Source organism: Polypterus senegalus, chromosome 1, assembly GCF_016835505.1.
Source record: "Polypterus senegalus isolate Bchr_013 chromosome 1, ASM1683550v1, whole genome shotgun sequence".
Lineage (NCBI taxonomy): Eukaryota > Metazoa > Chordata > Cladistia > Polypteriformes > Polypteridae > Polypterus > Polypterus senegalus.
The window spans coordinates 226,704,400-226,719,616 of NC_053154.1; the positions used below are offsets into that span (position 1 = coordinate 226,704,400).

At 36.8% G+C, this 15,217-nt stretch overlaps 2 protein-coding genes across 9 annotated transcripts in view; both read right to left on the reverse strand.

Annotated features, from left to right (window-relative positions):
• fam53b (family with sequence similarity 53 member B) overlaps window positions 1-4,106 on the reverse strand; it is a 184,217-nt gene extending 180,111 nt beyond the window's left edge. For 3 of the 8 annotated variants that reach the window (XM_039769629.1, XM_039769620.1, XM_039769637.1), the window contains exon 1: window positions 3,711-3,823. The gene's annotated coding sequence lies outside the window, so the exon portion shown is untranslated. Of the gene's footprint in view, window positions 1-3,710; window positions 3,824-3,964 lie in introns of those variants that run through there. The other 5 variants (XM_039769690.1, XM_039769672.1, XM_039769647.1 and 2 more) reach the window with 2 other exon arrangements.
• A 10,209-nt stretch (window positions 4,107-14,315) lies between these two features.
• The window catches only part of eef1akmt2 (EEF1A lysine methyltransferase 2), a 50,078-nt gene continuing 49,176 nt past the window's right edge, over window positions 14,316-15,217 (reverse strand). Inside the window, exon 6 of the mRNA XM_039769730.1 lies at window positions 14,316-14,584. Coding sequence (XP_039625664.1) covers window positions 14,487-14,584 — 98 coding nt within the window. The 3' untranslated portion in view covers window positions 14,316-14,486. The remainder of the gene's footprint in view (window positions 14,585-15,217) is intronic.

Genomic DNA, 15,217 nt, shown 5'->3' on the forward strand with positions numbered 1-15,217 from the left:
CATTTTACCATCATGTCAATATGTCACACTGCACCAAGATGAACAGCCTAGCCACTGAGGTTTTGAAGACCAAAAGAAATGTTTGTTAAGGTCTTGTTACATAAAAGTAAACAAGCAATAGATGCATTTTTGTAGCACCTACACCAAAGTGTTACTGAAATTTTTGAAACACCATGTCATCTGAATTTTAAGTTGGCCCTGCATTATTATACATTCAAAATTTAATTAAAGCTCCATTCAGATGGGATTAGCTTTAAAACAGGAGATGGGGTAAATTAATTATTACAGGAGGACATCGGAACATTGAGTCCCTCTGAAATCACTCATGTTAGTAACGTTTACAGACTGCATGTTCATGTCTTAGTAAAGATTATGAAACCTTTTACTGTCTACAACTATTTTGTAAAAAAAAATACTCAAGGTAAAACTAGTACTCTGCGAATCAACATGTCAGTAAAATTCTGTTATTTATGTAATTCAGAAAGGACAAAAATTGCAAATGTCCTCCAGGAATAATTACTTTACCCCACCTCCTGGTGCAAAACTAACCCCTTCTGAATAGAGCTTAAGACCAACTCAACCATTTAGAATACTGAATAGTTTCTTGGTTATTCCTCCACCCACTACAGCGCCCTCCCAGATGAATTTTATGAAATGTCATATACCCTACTTAGGTTTCACCAACAGCAACCTACATGCAAAATGTCATGAAAATCATTTCAGCTGTTTTTGCAAGATTGGCGCACAGACAAACAAATAGACAAGATGCGATCTGAGAGTTGAAATGAGGTCCTTAGTGTGAAAAATTCAAAAGACAGACAGAGTGTATTACAGTTTTATTTACATAGATACACATATTCACACACACACGAAAGATATGCCTGTTGCTTCAAGAATGCCACCGGAGTACCACACAGAGGAAGTAGTAGGGAATGACACAGCTAACCTACTAATCCTTTACTTCCACCCCCGTCAGGAAGACTTCGACCAACTGAAGGAATCATAATGTCACTAAAGCCCTGTCGCCATATTAAAGTCCCGGCACATTACAGTTGTCTTTTTGGACCAGCAATGGAGCCAAGACACATGTGTGCAACAATTACTAGCAATACCTTTACAAGAAAAGTAATGAAACAGCACTATCGGTAAACATAGAAGCCCATTCCACTCCAGCTCTTCATGGCAATTTGTCTTTTATTGTTAGCATTGCTACAGCAAACATATAAACCTATCCATTTTAAGATATGCAACATGAAACACACAGAACATCTTGCCAAGTGAAATGGAATAAAAAAAATACACACTTATATAAAGAAAAATATAAGGCACTGGTATGTACTGGGGCGGCACGGTGGCGCAGTGGTAGCGCTGCTGCCTTGCAGTTAGGAGACCCAGGTTCGCTTCCCGGGTCCTCCCTGCGTGGAGTTTGCATGTTCTCCCCGTGTCTGTGTGGGTTTCCTCCAGGCGCTCCGGTTTCCTCCCACAATCCAAAGACATGCAGGTTAGGTGGATTGGCGATTCTTAATCGGCCCTAGTGTGTGCTTGGTGTGTGGGTGTGTTTGTGTGTGTCCTGCGGTGGGTTGGCACCCTGCCCAGGATTGGTTCCTGCCTTGTGCCCTGTGTTGGCTGGGATTGGCTCCAGCAGACCCCCGTGACCATGTATTCGGATTCAGCGGGTTAGAAAATGGATGGATGGTATGTACTGCTGCTCCATTCAGGGACGATTCCCATCTTGCTTCAGCCCCATGTCCATTAACTAATGGGTTATACAACTGAATCAAAAGACTACTGCATTCTAAATGAGAATGGTGGTGCATTGTTTAGGTTTCTTGCCTCAAGGCTCCAGAGACCTTTAATCTCAGCCTGACCACTATGTCTAGAGCATCCATGTTCTCCACTGATCTGCATGAATTTTTCTTCAAGTACTCCAGTTTGTGACCGACCACATTGCTAAAACAATGTACAGGTTAAGTAGACTGCCACTGAACTGGTCCAGAATGACTGAGAGTGAGTGGGTTCTAGTCTTGTTATAGTTGTAGCTGCTACAGACTGCAAAGTATAAGGCATGTACTAGAACTGTCAAAATGAAATTGCTGACTAAATATACAATATAGGTTTCTTCCAAATTCCAAAGACCTGAATGTCTGGTTAATTAGTGATTCTAATGTGGCCTGAAATGAGCAAGTATAGGTGTGTACAATACATGACAGCCACAAAATGGGCTGACAACCCACCCCAAGCTAGTTCCTGACTTAGACCCATTACTAGGCCAGAATAAGCATTAGGCCTTGTAACAGTAAAAATGGGTCCTTTAATATTTATACATAAAACTGCTTATTTAAATCTTGTACCTTCAGATGTTTGCAAATAGATACACACAATGTTCACATTAGGTTATGTAGCACACAACTCTGGCTGCTGGTGCTGCATTGGTGGACAGTGTCTCATGAACGGTACTGTACTGTAAATTATGGCACTGTATAGACTTGTCAATCAGGTACAACATTTACTGCATGGGATCTTGAAGGTGCACAATAGGCTGGGATCAGAAATGGCCTTGTACTTTCAAGTAGCTTTGCAACTATTTTTCTTATCTGCCTTATCAAGTACAAATAAAAACTCTTGTAAGAGAGACAGAGGCAAATAAAACTACACAAAATGAGGACATCCTAAATGACAACAGCAAGTTGTAAAATGTATTAAACTTCTGATTTTCAGTCATCATGTGGTAAGGATTCTGATCATGTTTGGCACTTAGAAATGTAGCTTGTTTCCTTTGACTGATGTGCTGACGAATAGACGAATGAAATCGCAAAGATTGTTATATGCTGAAGTTCACCAAATTTTTATCTTTAACCTCTTACACAACCCAACAGGTTTAATCCCGAAACTTTGTTTTAGTTTCTTCTAACATTTTAGTCCACATTGCTTTAAAATGGTATTTCTACCGCATGAATGCTGCATTTCGGGAGAAAGGCACTATAAAAGCAGTGAGGCTTGGGGGAGCTGCACATGTCTTGGACATGTCTTGGCTCAGTAAACAAAGCAGCGCAATCACGTCGCTCCACTCGAGAGAAAAGCGTGCCATCGTGCCCGACTAAAGCAAAATAAAGGTTTCAATTCGACTATCTTACTGAATATTTGGTGTTGTTTTAAAACAAGGATTACTAACTAGTACTGCTCGGTGCATTTAAAAGGAAAAATACACGCATCGTTTGCTATTCTGCCTTACTTCGAAGTGAACGCCGCTACTTTCGTTTGTATGCATTTTCAAGCGACATAATTTCTTTTATGCCCCTCGGTGGCCCTTATAGAGAAAGGGCTCCTTGCAGGCGGTTGTGACGTGCTACCAAATAAATACACTTTTCAGGAGCGCCTATATATCACCCGCTCCAAGAAGTGATGAAAATCCGTACTGCATACCCCCCACGCCCCCCGCACATAACATACAAAGGATCTCTCCACCTAGTCTATTTATACGAAATGTGCATCGATGGATGCACTCCCGAACGCCTTTCGAGCTGGATGCAGTTTTAAAGTAAAGCAATCCAAACAAAACAGCAGACAATCCAAGTACAGGATACAACTTCAGGGCAACTTTCGAAGCAGTACGCTGTATTAATAATTAAGCTGCTCATGTCCTCTTTTTAATTAAAAAAAACAGAAAGCAATAATAAACAGAGCGATTAGGGCAAAAAAGCAATACCCACGGCAGGAAAGTGTCTTTTAACGCTACCGGACAGTACCCGTGGAGTTCTGGCAGGCGGCGCGACCGCTCGCTCGCTGTCCGCTCCTTCCAACACCACGGAACCTTCCCAGTGCAGAGCGCAACCCCAGCTGAAGCAGCGCTTCTTACACACTGGGGCTATATTCGCACTCAGCTACTCCATCTCCGACAAACGTGAAGGGGTGGCACAGGAAGCGTACGGTTTAAGAAATGTAACCCAAACAATAAGAGGCTTACCCACTTTCAGCATCGGGTTTTGTTCACTAAAATATACCTGGCGTGAGCATTCGGTTGTGCAAGTTGCGTGAAAGAAACTATAGACTCCCTGCGGTGCGGATACCCACGGACACCCGTCGAAGACATGGCACCTCCCGCTCCAGAGTCATCGGGAAACAAAAAAGGAAGTCGCCTCCCTCCGGCTCTTGAATTGCAAGCCTGCAGCGAGTGAGGCGGTCGTAGAGTGTTTTCTGCAGCCACTCAGAAGTGCCTTGGATTAAAAGGGCTGCTACGAGGAGCTAATTCATGAGATGGAATACTTGGTCGGGAAAAGACAGAAGAAAAAAAAAAATCATCACCATATATAACACTTTTTACTCTACATTATTTTCGTACATGCATATTCGTTCTTTAGGAAAGCACGTAATTTTTTCTTTTAGTAATTACACACAAAGTTGTGCTTTCAGGAAATAAGAATTAAAGAATAACTGGTTTGTTATATTATTTTCCAAATGTACTTTTCACAATACAGGATTAATGAAAGCTAAAAGAACATCTCATTAGGAGCGGATGCGAGTTAGAAACCAATCTATGATAGGACACACTCAGTGCAGTCACTAACAGTCATTTTTCCATTCATTGCTTATTCCAGTTCAGGGTCATAAGGAGCCAGAGTCTATGCCGACAGCGTTAATCGCAAGTCAGGAAACAATTTAGGATAGGGCAATAGTCCAGCATCGTGCAGACATGCTTACTCATACTAGGACAATAGAAATGTTGTCATTCTAACCTACCCTTTTAGATGTCACAGGAAAACCAGTGTGCCTGGAGAAAATCTATGTAGACTTTGCATAAAATTTACTGGCCTGTCTTCTGTTTTGGAGCTGTGAGGCAGCAGCACTCCCCACTGCACCAATTTACTGACTACAAATAAAAACTGAAAACAAATGAATTGGTGGAAAATTCTTTTCCATTTTTTCAAATCTGTTTTTTATATTGTAGGGGTGGTGGAAGGATGCAAATGACCACTGCTGAGTTACGCTAATGCATTACTATCTATTTGCATCCACTTGCATTTGGCTAATTTGGGGCTGCAGTTAACCTAACTTCCATAGTTTTAATAGACAGGCATATTCTTTTTACATATGTTTACTTAATAAATCAATAATGTTCCAAAGAAGACAGACTCCTTTTCACCTAATGAGTACAGACAAGTGGCACTTGCATCGTGAAGACCTTTGAGAGACTCATCCTGAACTATAGGAGTCCTCTTGTTGGAGACCACCTGGATTCACTGCAGTTTGCCTGTTAGATAATTACATTCTCCACTCCAATTTTTGTCCATATGCTCAACAAGGCACAATCTCACCTGGACAAAGCTGGCAACACTTAGGAGGATTATGTTTTTTGATTCTCCAGTGCCTCCAATACCATCCAACCATCCCTGTTAAGGAGTAAACTCAGAGATATGCATGTGGATGAGCCTATGGCATCCTGGATAATGGACTGTCAGGGAGACTGCAGTTTGTGAGATACAAGGACAATGTGCCTGATATGGATGTGAGCAACACTACAGCACAAAAAGCTATATTTCCCCTTGGGGACAAATAAGGTTTTATCTGTCTAACAACACACTCTTTCTCAAACACACAACAGAAAAAATAAAATAAAACATCTGACTTAATTTAAGATAAAGAGTGAAATTACAGTCAAAAGTGAGGCATTATATACACATTGTGTTAGGCTGAATAATTTGTTGGCTCAAAGTGCACAATGTTAGTGCATCAGAGAGAAGATGTGAAGCACCATTTATAATGGTATTTGGGAGGCCTGGAAAAAATCCACAGATAACATTGTAATGCCTTTAACTACACTGAAAATCCTGGTCCTATGAGGAAACAGTGTTAAGCGGTGTTCCACCCTACAGCATATGGTGTATTTTTGTTTACTGTATGGTGGTGTATTGTGGTCCAGGTTGGGAGTATTAATGCAAAAAAAAGATGATACTAATTGCAGATAATGACAGTTACATGACATCTGTTATGCCTGTTAAAAAGAAATAAAACAAGGGGAAGACCAAAAAAAAAAAATACATAGCGGGCCTACACTATGCCTATATTTCCTTAATGCAACACCTTCAAAGACAGCACCGTCCATGAATTGTTAAGAACACCTACAGACATGGGCAGATGTCATGACATCTGCCTTAGACTGCTCACCATTATAGATTAATCCTGAACTGGTGTCAGGTCATCAGCCAGAGATAAGTTCTGGTCCTTCCTTTGGCTTGCTGAACTCACTTTTAAATTAGTGGACTTAAGAATGGAACACAGTGCAACCCAGAAACAGTGTTCAACTAAACACAGTTGTCACCATGTAGGAACAAGTACAAAATATCCTCACTACCACCTAGCTTCATTTCCTACCAGGCATGTGACTGCGGAACACCGATAAACTCTCCATTACACAAGCTGGAGGAGCAGAGTTAGAAGACAGTAACAATGCCTAGATGCAATATTATTGCAACATTATTCTGGACAAGTAAATCACTCTGTTCACTCCATCTCTGAAGTAATTTCTGAAAAGCTCTCTGTTCCATATGCCAACTTTTATACAAACACTTTACAATTGTGTCTGTGTGCAACTTTGTTTCGACACATACTGTTATACCAGAATAAAATGATCGCTCCACCTTCTGACTCTTGGAGTGTCTCTTGGCAGCACTAGGCACAAAGAAGGGAACAGTCTGGAATCGGTCACAAGTCACTCCCACAACACATACTGACTCATGCTATGCCAGTTTTGAATCAGAATGCCACCTTTCATTTTTGGGAGTGATTTGGGCAGGAGTTAAAGCCCACAGAGAAACTAAATACATATTTGAGGGCCAAGTACCTGTCAATTTCTACTATATGCAAAGGATAGTTTCATATATTTGATGGAAAGAAGAAAGTTCAAATAGGACAACCATCATTCAAGCAGGGTTTCATATAAAAATGTTTTTATGAAGTAGCCATCCATTTTTATAAATAGCAGAAGGTGGCATTAGAATTTAATAGTAAAACATCTAGTGTGCTGCTGTGGCAGGAGTTTTAGTTTTCAACCAGAATAATCGTGTATCCATTATGGTTAAAATAAGCTGGCTTCAAAATGAATGGATGGTTGCAACTGCATAATATATTATGCCTAGCCAGATTTTAAAATGGAACTCTCTTCTCCTTCCAAACACTTAAAACAAGATACTGTACTTTTACATTTGAGTTCTCATCACACATTTACTATTATATCCACTTGTTGTTAAAGAAGGCTGAGTAAAACACAGTAGCAGTGTTTGCATTATTCATAAAATATAAATATATTTTCTTACAACATATAATAACTTCTTCATAATCTACACTAATTATACTGGAAGTTTGTAACTAAACAACATTTGATAACGATAATTACTTTGAACCTAAAGTTAAATTTAGGAATTAACAGAATGCATACTTCTGGAGCACAGATTAGCATCATACTTTTGAGAAAAAAAAAAAAAGAAATCCAGTTGGGAGGACTGACGGTCAGATTTGTTCATCTGAGCTACATGGTTTATTTCACTACTCTCCAAGTTACAGACTTGATGTGGCTCAAGTAGTCAGACTGGACAGGGAGCTTACGTTCAAATTCTGAAGTGTTCAAAAAGTGCACTTTTGAGTTCTTCATGCTTAATAATTGCAATAACTGCTTCCTGCAAATTTTGAAAGCATTAACAGGCTCCTTTAATTCGCATACAAAATCTATGTCTTCAGTCTTACTTGTTGTAACAATGGGAGTCCATCAAGTATGTAAACAGTTATGCTACTTGTCAGAAAAGAACATACTGTTCTAATGGTGTTTCACAGTTTAAAAAAAAAAAAAACAGTCACTGTTGCCCTCTTGTTGACATTAGCTTTGACAACAGTTTTAACAGAGTAAAAGCCTATAAACATCCATTGTCTGGACTCAATTATTCCATCACAGGGCCAAAACCTTCCAGACTCTACTCTGGCAATATAGTGAACAACTTTAGATGGGACACAAGTTCATCACAGATACAGAGTACAAACATAAATTAGTTTATGAAAATGAGACCTTTTAGCCACACATAGTTCCACAATTCTTGCTAAAATGGTGTTTTTCCAAATGTTGATTTGAAAAAATTGTGCAGTACTAGCTTTGACATTACTGTTATGCACATACAGTAATTCCATTGCTCCAGATTCTAAAATTGTGTTTCTAATCAAAGCTGCAATGACCAGACTTTCCTGGCAGTAATGGACACAGGACAAGAACCAGGAAGTGTATCTATTTGTCCATGCCAGAACAAATAGTTCCATATATTTACAATAATTTCACATTATTGTATAAAAAAAATTAACTTCATCTCATTCTAAATGTAACCAGCCTCCAGCATTGCAACTATGCACCTTATATAATAACACATTCTAAATAACAACTGTCATCATTTTAGATTTGTACTCCACACATGCCAAGAGATATTAGGTAGCACAAATCCAGTTTCTCTCTATAACTGCTTCTTTTTACTCTGTGGTAGTGGACAGTGGCTAGTCTACAAGGATTCTCAACTCTTTTAACTTTTACTTTCCATTGCTGACTCCATATTACATAGTTACATGCAATATTATTAGTTACACTTCTATATTATTCCTCTAATTATGCTTACGAAATTATATGGTTGCTAGAGCCTATTCCATACCATTGTTCACATGATATTAGCAAGTCTTGGATTGGGCAACAGTCTACTCCAGGGCCTATTCACACAAACACACACCAACATACATAATGTTCCACTGTGAGAATGCCATTTAACCTTACCCACAAGTCTTTGGGGATGTGGAAGGAAAACAAACACCAAACAGACAAAATTCACACTGACGATAACAAGGTTTAGAATTCAAACACAGGGCACTGGGTCAGTAAGGGAGAAGCACTTACCCCAGTCCTCCAAGGACATGATCTAATATTAATTCAATAACGGAGAAACCAAACTGATTAAACACACAAGTCAATACACTGTTTAAAAAAACAAAATTCAAGTGAAAACAGTATTTAAAGTAGTAGATTTAGTAATTGGTGAAGCCTCTTTTAACAGAAACAGCCGCAATCAAACACTTACTGCAACTGCTGATCCGACATGTACAGCGGTTTCAGTTCATTTATATTTTTTGGATGTCTTACATGAAGAACCTCACAATGACAAAGATCAGACTTGGTCATTCATAAATGTGAAATTTCATGTGTTTATAAAATTCTTGTTGATTCATTCTTGTATATGGGGTCATTGTCATCCAGCATGACCAAAAGTAATTTGTGAGTTGCATCACAAAACATGCATCAATGTTCTCCAGTAGCATAACCCAATACATCCTAGAACGCTTTACTTAAGTAAGGACTGCAAGCCGTCTAGCCCTTCCAGTAGCACTGCAACCCCACACCTTGTTACCTCCATTCTGTTTCACAGCTGGAATAACATTTTGTTTCTGGTATGCAATATCTTCTCCAAATGTAACGCTGTATGCTTTTACCAAAAAGTTTAACTCTTTTATCATTTTTGTGGAGAACATTGTTCCCATCATATTTTAGTATATCTAAAAGGGTAATTAGCAGGTCCAAAACAGGCTTTTTAAACAAAAGAATCTACTAATGTAAGTAAAGAGATACAAACAACATTCTTGTTCAGTCTCCCTCTTATCACACTTGGTTACAGACAATATTAAAGCCTAGAGATACCCGCAAATACTTAGCTGTCAGTGTTTTAACATCCATGAACACCGTACCGCACATCGTTCACCAATCTTGGCAGGATGTCCACTTCTATGAAGACCAGCATTGGTACTTAACATTTTACATTTGTACAATGCCTGCTTGATTAATGGCTGCCCAAGTGTTTAAAAAAAGCTTAATTTACTATACTAGAATGTACAAGATTCAAAGGCAACCTCCTGTCCTGAAACATGTCTCATCATGAATAAAACTGATATCGCTGACATGTACATTAGTAGTTAATATTATACATAGGAATGAAAAGGTTTTAATTAAAGTGTAGCAGGAACAAACAAGAGAAGAATGAAGCCTATCAGAGATGACCGGAACACATTTATGAAATTAGCTTCGATAAGAAAATTTTACTTTTTTACTTAAGTTTATAAAGGTACTGGGTGTCCTTTTTTAATTTAATTTTGTTGCCTGACTTAGAATACACGAGGGATGTTCAAAAAGTTTCCGCACTTTTATATTTTCGTTGGAAACGGTGAAGGCGGGAGGAGTAGTAATTGGGCATTAAAAAGTTAGTATGACGCTGGGAAAATTGCATCGCAAGGTGATTCTGTACAAAAGTGATGTCATTTGTTTTTGAAATTCTTAATAGAGTTTAAAAAAAAAAAAAAAAAAAAGGGTGGAAGTTTTTCATTGTCCCTCATACATCTCTGCTAATAAGCCAATACTGTAAATCATTTGTTTTGATGCTTTTACAGACACACATAAAACATAATATCTTGGCTAATGCAAACATGCTAGAACTAGTATGTAAAGTTTAACCATTCCTGGCACACAAAAGTGTACTCCGTGTGTCTGAACACATAGTCTGTGTTATTTAGGTGCTATGGCCTACAGAAAAAAAATCATTAGAATGAACATGCTTTTGCATGAAGGCATTATTAAATAATTTGCCTCAATTAAAAGTAAGAGTATTAATAACAGCCAACAAGTTATTGCTTGAAGTAAAATTTGTTTAATGATATACACTGTATTTTAAAGCTTTGCTATAAACATTCTGCAAAATCATCTCAGCAGTAAGAATGTAATTTTTGTCCATTTATTAGGAGAAGCAATTAAAAAAATACCTAAGTATAATGTGTGCATAATTTGGGTGGCTAATACATTTTTTTTTAACTCAAACTAAACTTTACATATAAGGGTTGATGTAATACTCATTTGCTTGCTAACATATGCATAGCAGTTAAATTTAGTAGACAATTTATGAAGTAAAGTTCCTTCAGTAATGTGACTATTTGGTGACACTTTGGAAACACATAGTGTGGGAGGTCTGAAACTAAGGTATCAAGGCTATTATAAAGAAATTACAACTGCAACAGTATAACTAAATATTTTTCCCTACCTTCTTGTTGGCCACAAATTGCAAATCTGCCACAAGAATATCTTCATGTGTGCTAGTTCCACAAACGAAGTTCCATGAGATTTCTATTATTCCACTGCACATATTTATATTAGGCAAGTCCATAGATGGGAGCCTAATATTAATTCCTCACTAATCGCTATCTACTAATTCCAACAAAGCAACCTTAACAATTTTCCAGAAGAAATGAAAATATTAAAATATGTGTTTAAAATCATGGTGCTGTGACTTATCAAACATGAGCTGCATTTACCATGTATTCCTATAAAAGAGCAGCATGATGCATGCCTGGTTTAATGTTAACCATACATTTAAAGTGGCAATAACATAAACTAATAAGTATTATTACCAACCACATTTAGCAACAACATTATTCACACACAAGGACAAGAGGGAAATATGTCAGGCACACCAATGACATGAATTCTTAATTTTACAAATTGCATAAAGTCTACCAGTATGTATTACTATGAATAGGATTACAGTTTAGTCTAAACGTTATGTAACATCATCATGACTTCTTACATAGATAATTAAACAAAAAAAAAAGGTTAACATCAGTAAGGTCATTCAAGAATGATTTAACTTCTTCCGTCATATCATATTCTCTGAACAAGCTAAAGCAGGACAGCCATTACATATATGCAATAAGCTTCAAGTTTTACTTTAGTGTATAAATTCTGCAATCAATCAAGGACAACAGTTTAGTTGCTGCAGATATTCAGACCCTGTAATATAATTTATTTCTCTATTTAAGTTAATTTATATTTAAATGAAGTCTATAAAATCATTAAAACCTGTATTGTGACTATAGGCAGACCCATTTTGACTTCAAGCATCAAGGTTTTGGAAAGGTCTACTGCTTTTATTATTCCTTGATAGTATATAAAAATGTATTTTGTTAGACTTCAAACTATGTAGAAAAAGGTTTAAATGAACAAAATCTATAAGGAAGAAACCTATGAATACAAAATTTGAAGGAAAAAGTAACACATCATGATGAAACTATAGGTTTTCAATCTCAGCTTGCTAATGTATTTTCATAATGCTGCCACCAAGCACCATTGTCCTCTAGCAGCTGATGAACTACACTTCAGTTTTGATCCATCTCTCAAGGGCCAGGTCGCTATGGCAGCTTTGGGATGTCTTCCCTGGTTGATAAATATTAGTGTCTTGTTCCTTCTGAGGCTTGTCTGAAGCTATTTAGCATCCAGAAAAATAACATATTCCTAAACAAGTAATCTAAGACCTCTTCGACTGTAATGAACACAAAAAATGTTTTCAAGGGCACTTTTTGTACAAACAAGTATTGTTGTCAGCTCTTGCTCCATCCATCATTCTCACTTGAATTTTATTGTATCTTGCTAAATGACCCATTTAAAACATATCTTTTTCCTGTGCCACAGTGCTTATGTTCTTTTACCGCTGGCATAGTTCATTAAATGTTAGCCTTGGCGATGTACACATAAACGTTTCCATAACCACATTACATTAAAATTTAAACAAATTTAACATTTTTCTACTCTTAGTTTTATAGCCCTCGGCATCAAACCACCTCTAGTGTATCACAGAAGATTTTGTGCCTTGCCTTCAACCACCACCATGTGAATTTGTATCTTGCTCTACACACATGTAGGGTTTTATTCATGGCAAAGAGTAAAGTCGAAAAACAAAAGACAGATCAACTTACCCCATCTGTTTCCAAAATATGACTAAAATTCTTATACAGGTTTAAAAATAGCCTTTGGATTAAAATCCAAGTTTTGATTTGGGGAATCCCCTCCTTCCCAGCAACTCTAATGCCATTATCTAAACTGTGGCTGCAACTGTAAATACAAAAAGTCTACTCTGCTGTTAAGCAGGACTGCTGATTTAGGAGTAAAAAGAATTTGAATCATCTTATATTATTGTGATTTCTGCACAGTTGTAATTATTGCAAGTCTAGAAACAGCAAGATAAAAAAAAGTCAGATTATGATCAATTACATTATTCTCAATGCTTGGGTCGTGACTTGCTATTGTTCACAGTGGTAGTGGGTTTCTGCTTGAAAGATCGTGCTTGATTCACCAAGGGTTATACACTGTGACAACCGTGCTTGATTCGTGAGGGGGGGACCCCCACCCCATCTTTGTGTATTGTTTAGACATGTGCATGGAAAAAAGTGGCTTACTACACCAGAAAGGCTGAAAAAAGCTGCATTACATCACCATGACAGTTTTAGCAACAATCCATTTTCTAATTAACAATTTCTTTATTAGAAGGTTGTGGGAAGGAGATACAGGCACAAAGGATAACAAACAACAAATTCATTATTATCATTATTCATTAGTACTATGAGGTAAGAGTGATAACAATCACACAAATAACCAGCATTCCAATTATAAACCAATTACTGCAAAATCTCTTCCATTGTTGATATATACATACTGTATATCCTGGATCTGTCAATGGTACTTTGTTTCAGTAATTAAAGAAAAACAAACATTATTAGCAAATATATTAGTATTAACAGCTTATGTAAAAATCAAAAGGTATGTAAAACATTTGATTCTCAAATAATTACACTCATTTTATGGTATATAAGTTAAAGGGAAAACAAACTAAATAAATGAAGGTTAATGAACAGTCTGCAGTCAACAATTCTATTCTAAAGCTGTATTATTTTCACAAAACTTTGCAAAGTACTAGTCCTTCTCTTTTGACCCAATTTTAATTTTTTAAAAAGCCACAAGTGGTCTGAAGAAAACTCCCTCCCATGGACAATTTCTGGTCTGATGACACACTTTAGGGGAATTTCATAAGTGCAATACACTCAGAACAAACTACAAGATATCTGTAATGGATACAGAATGAAACAAAAAACAAGCCACAAATACAGTAACCTCATGTTTACCTACCTGAACCAACTAAGATATCTTCTGATTCTTTATCAGAAATCACTACACACTGACTGTTAACTGTTCATAATATTTAAAACGTTACTTACAGATTTAATGCAAATATTTGTCAAAAATAACCTCTGTGAAATGTTTGAGGAAGTTTGAAGCAGTACTGCTAATTGCCAGAGGAAATGAAAGTTAACTGGCAAATATCCAGGAAAGTTTTTCTGTCCAACCAACCATTCCTAAACTTAAGCTCAATTACTAATCAGAGGGTTGTGTAGCGAGAAAAGAGGAGGAAAAAAAAACAAACACAAAAAAAAATTTATAGCATTTTATTTAATCTGTGAAGGTTGCAGTAATTATAATTGACAAACAGAGCAAATATTCAGTTATGTATAGATAACATAAGGAATAAAATGATAGCTAAAACAATATTAACACTTCAAATAATTGTGTCAGAATGGGTGACACTGGCTAATAAAAAGTTTTACTTATTACGTTTTAGAACTAAAGCTGAAACAGTTGTTCCTGTTTTACCTCCAAATTGAAACTTAGGAGTTGGTAACTCCTGCAAAATTTCAAATCCTGCAAAACACAAAAAACAAAAACATGTTAACTCCTTATGTTGACAGTACATAAAAATGGAATTAATTTACGGCTAAAGCTTTTCTACAACATTAAACCGTTTCTAAAAATATCCAAATACGCATTGACTTCCATAGTATCTTGTAAACATGATAGCCAGATTTAGGAATCAGTATTATAAAAGATAAAATATCACAAAGGTGAGACAATTAACATCATCAGCAAAGTGCACAGCAGCGTTCTAGTGAAAACAAATATCTCTTTAAACAAAAAATTGAAAGCATATATAATTTTTCATAAAAAGCTTAATGGAATTCAGAAAATATTTAGTCCATTATTCATATTGTTTCTTACAAATAATGATAGCAGACCTGGGACTGTTATTTTGTAAATCTGAAGGTTTATTAGAAGTACCTTTTGATTTTGTGTTTTGGAGGTGGGGTGTCTAGCTTGCTATGTGTTGCTCAATTTTGACACACTTTTATTCAAAGTAAAAATTCAGTTAACATGAGCATTTACAAAACCCATTTTCAGAAAAGTTGGGATATTTTCTGAAGTTCAATAAAAACAAAAGTCTGTGATTTCTTAATTCTATTGAACATTTATTGAACTGATAAAAGTACAAAGATAACA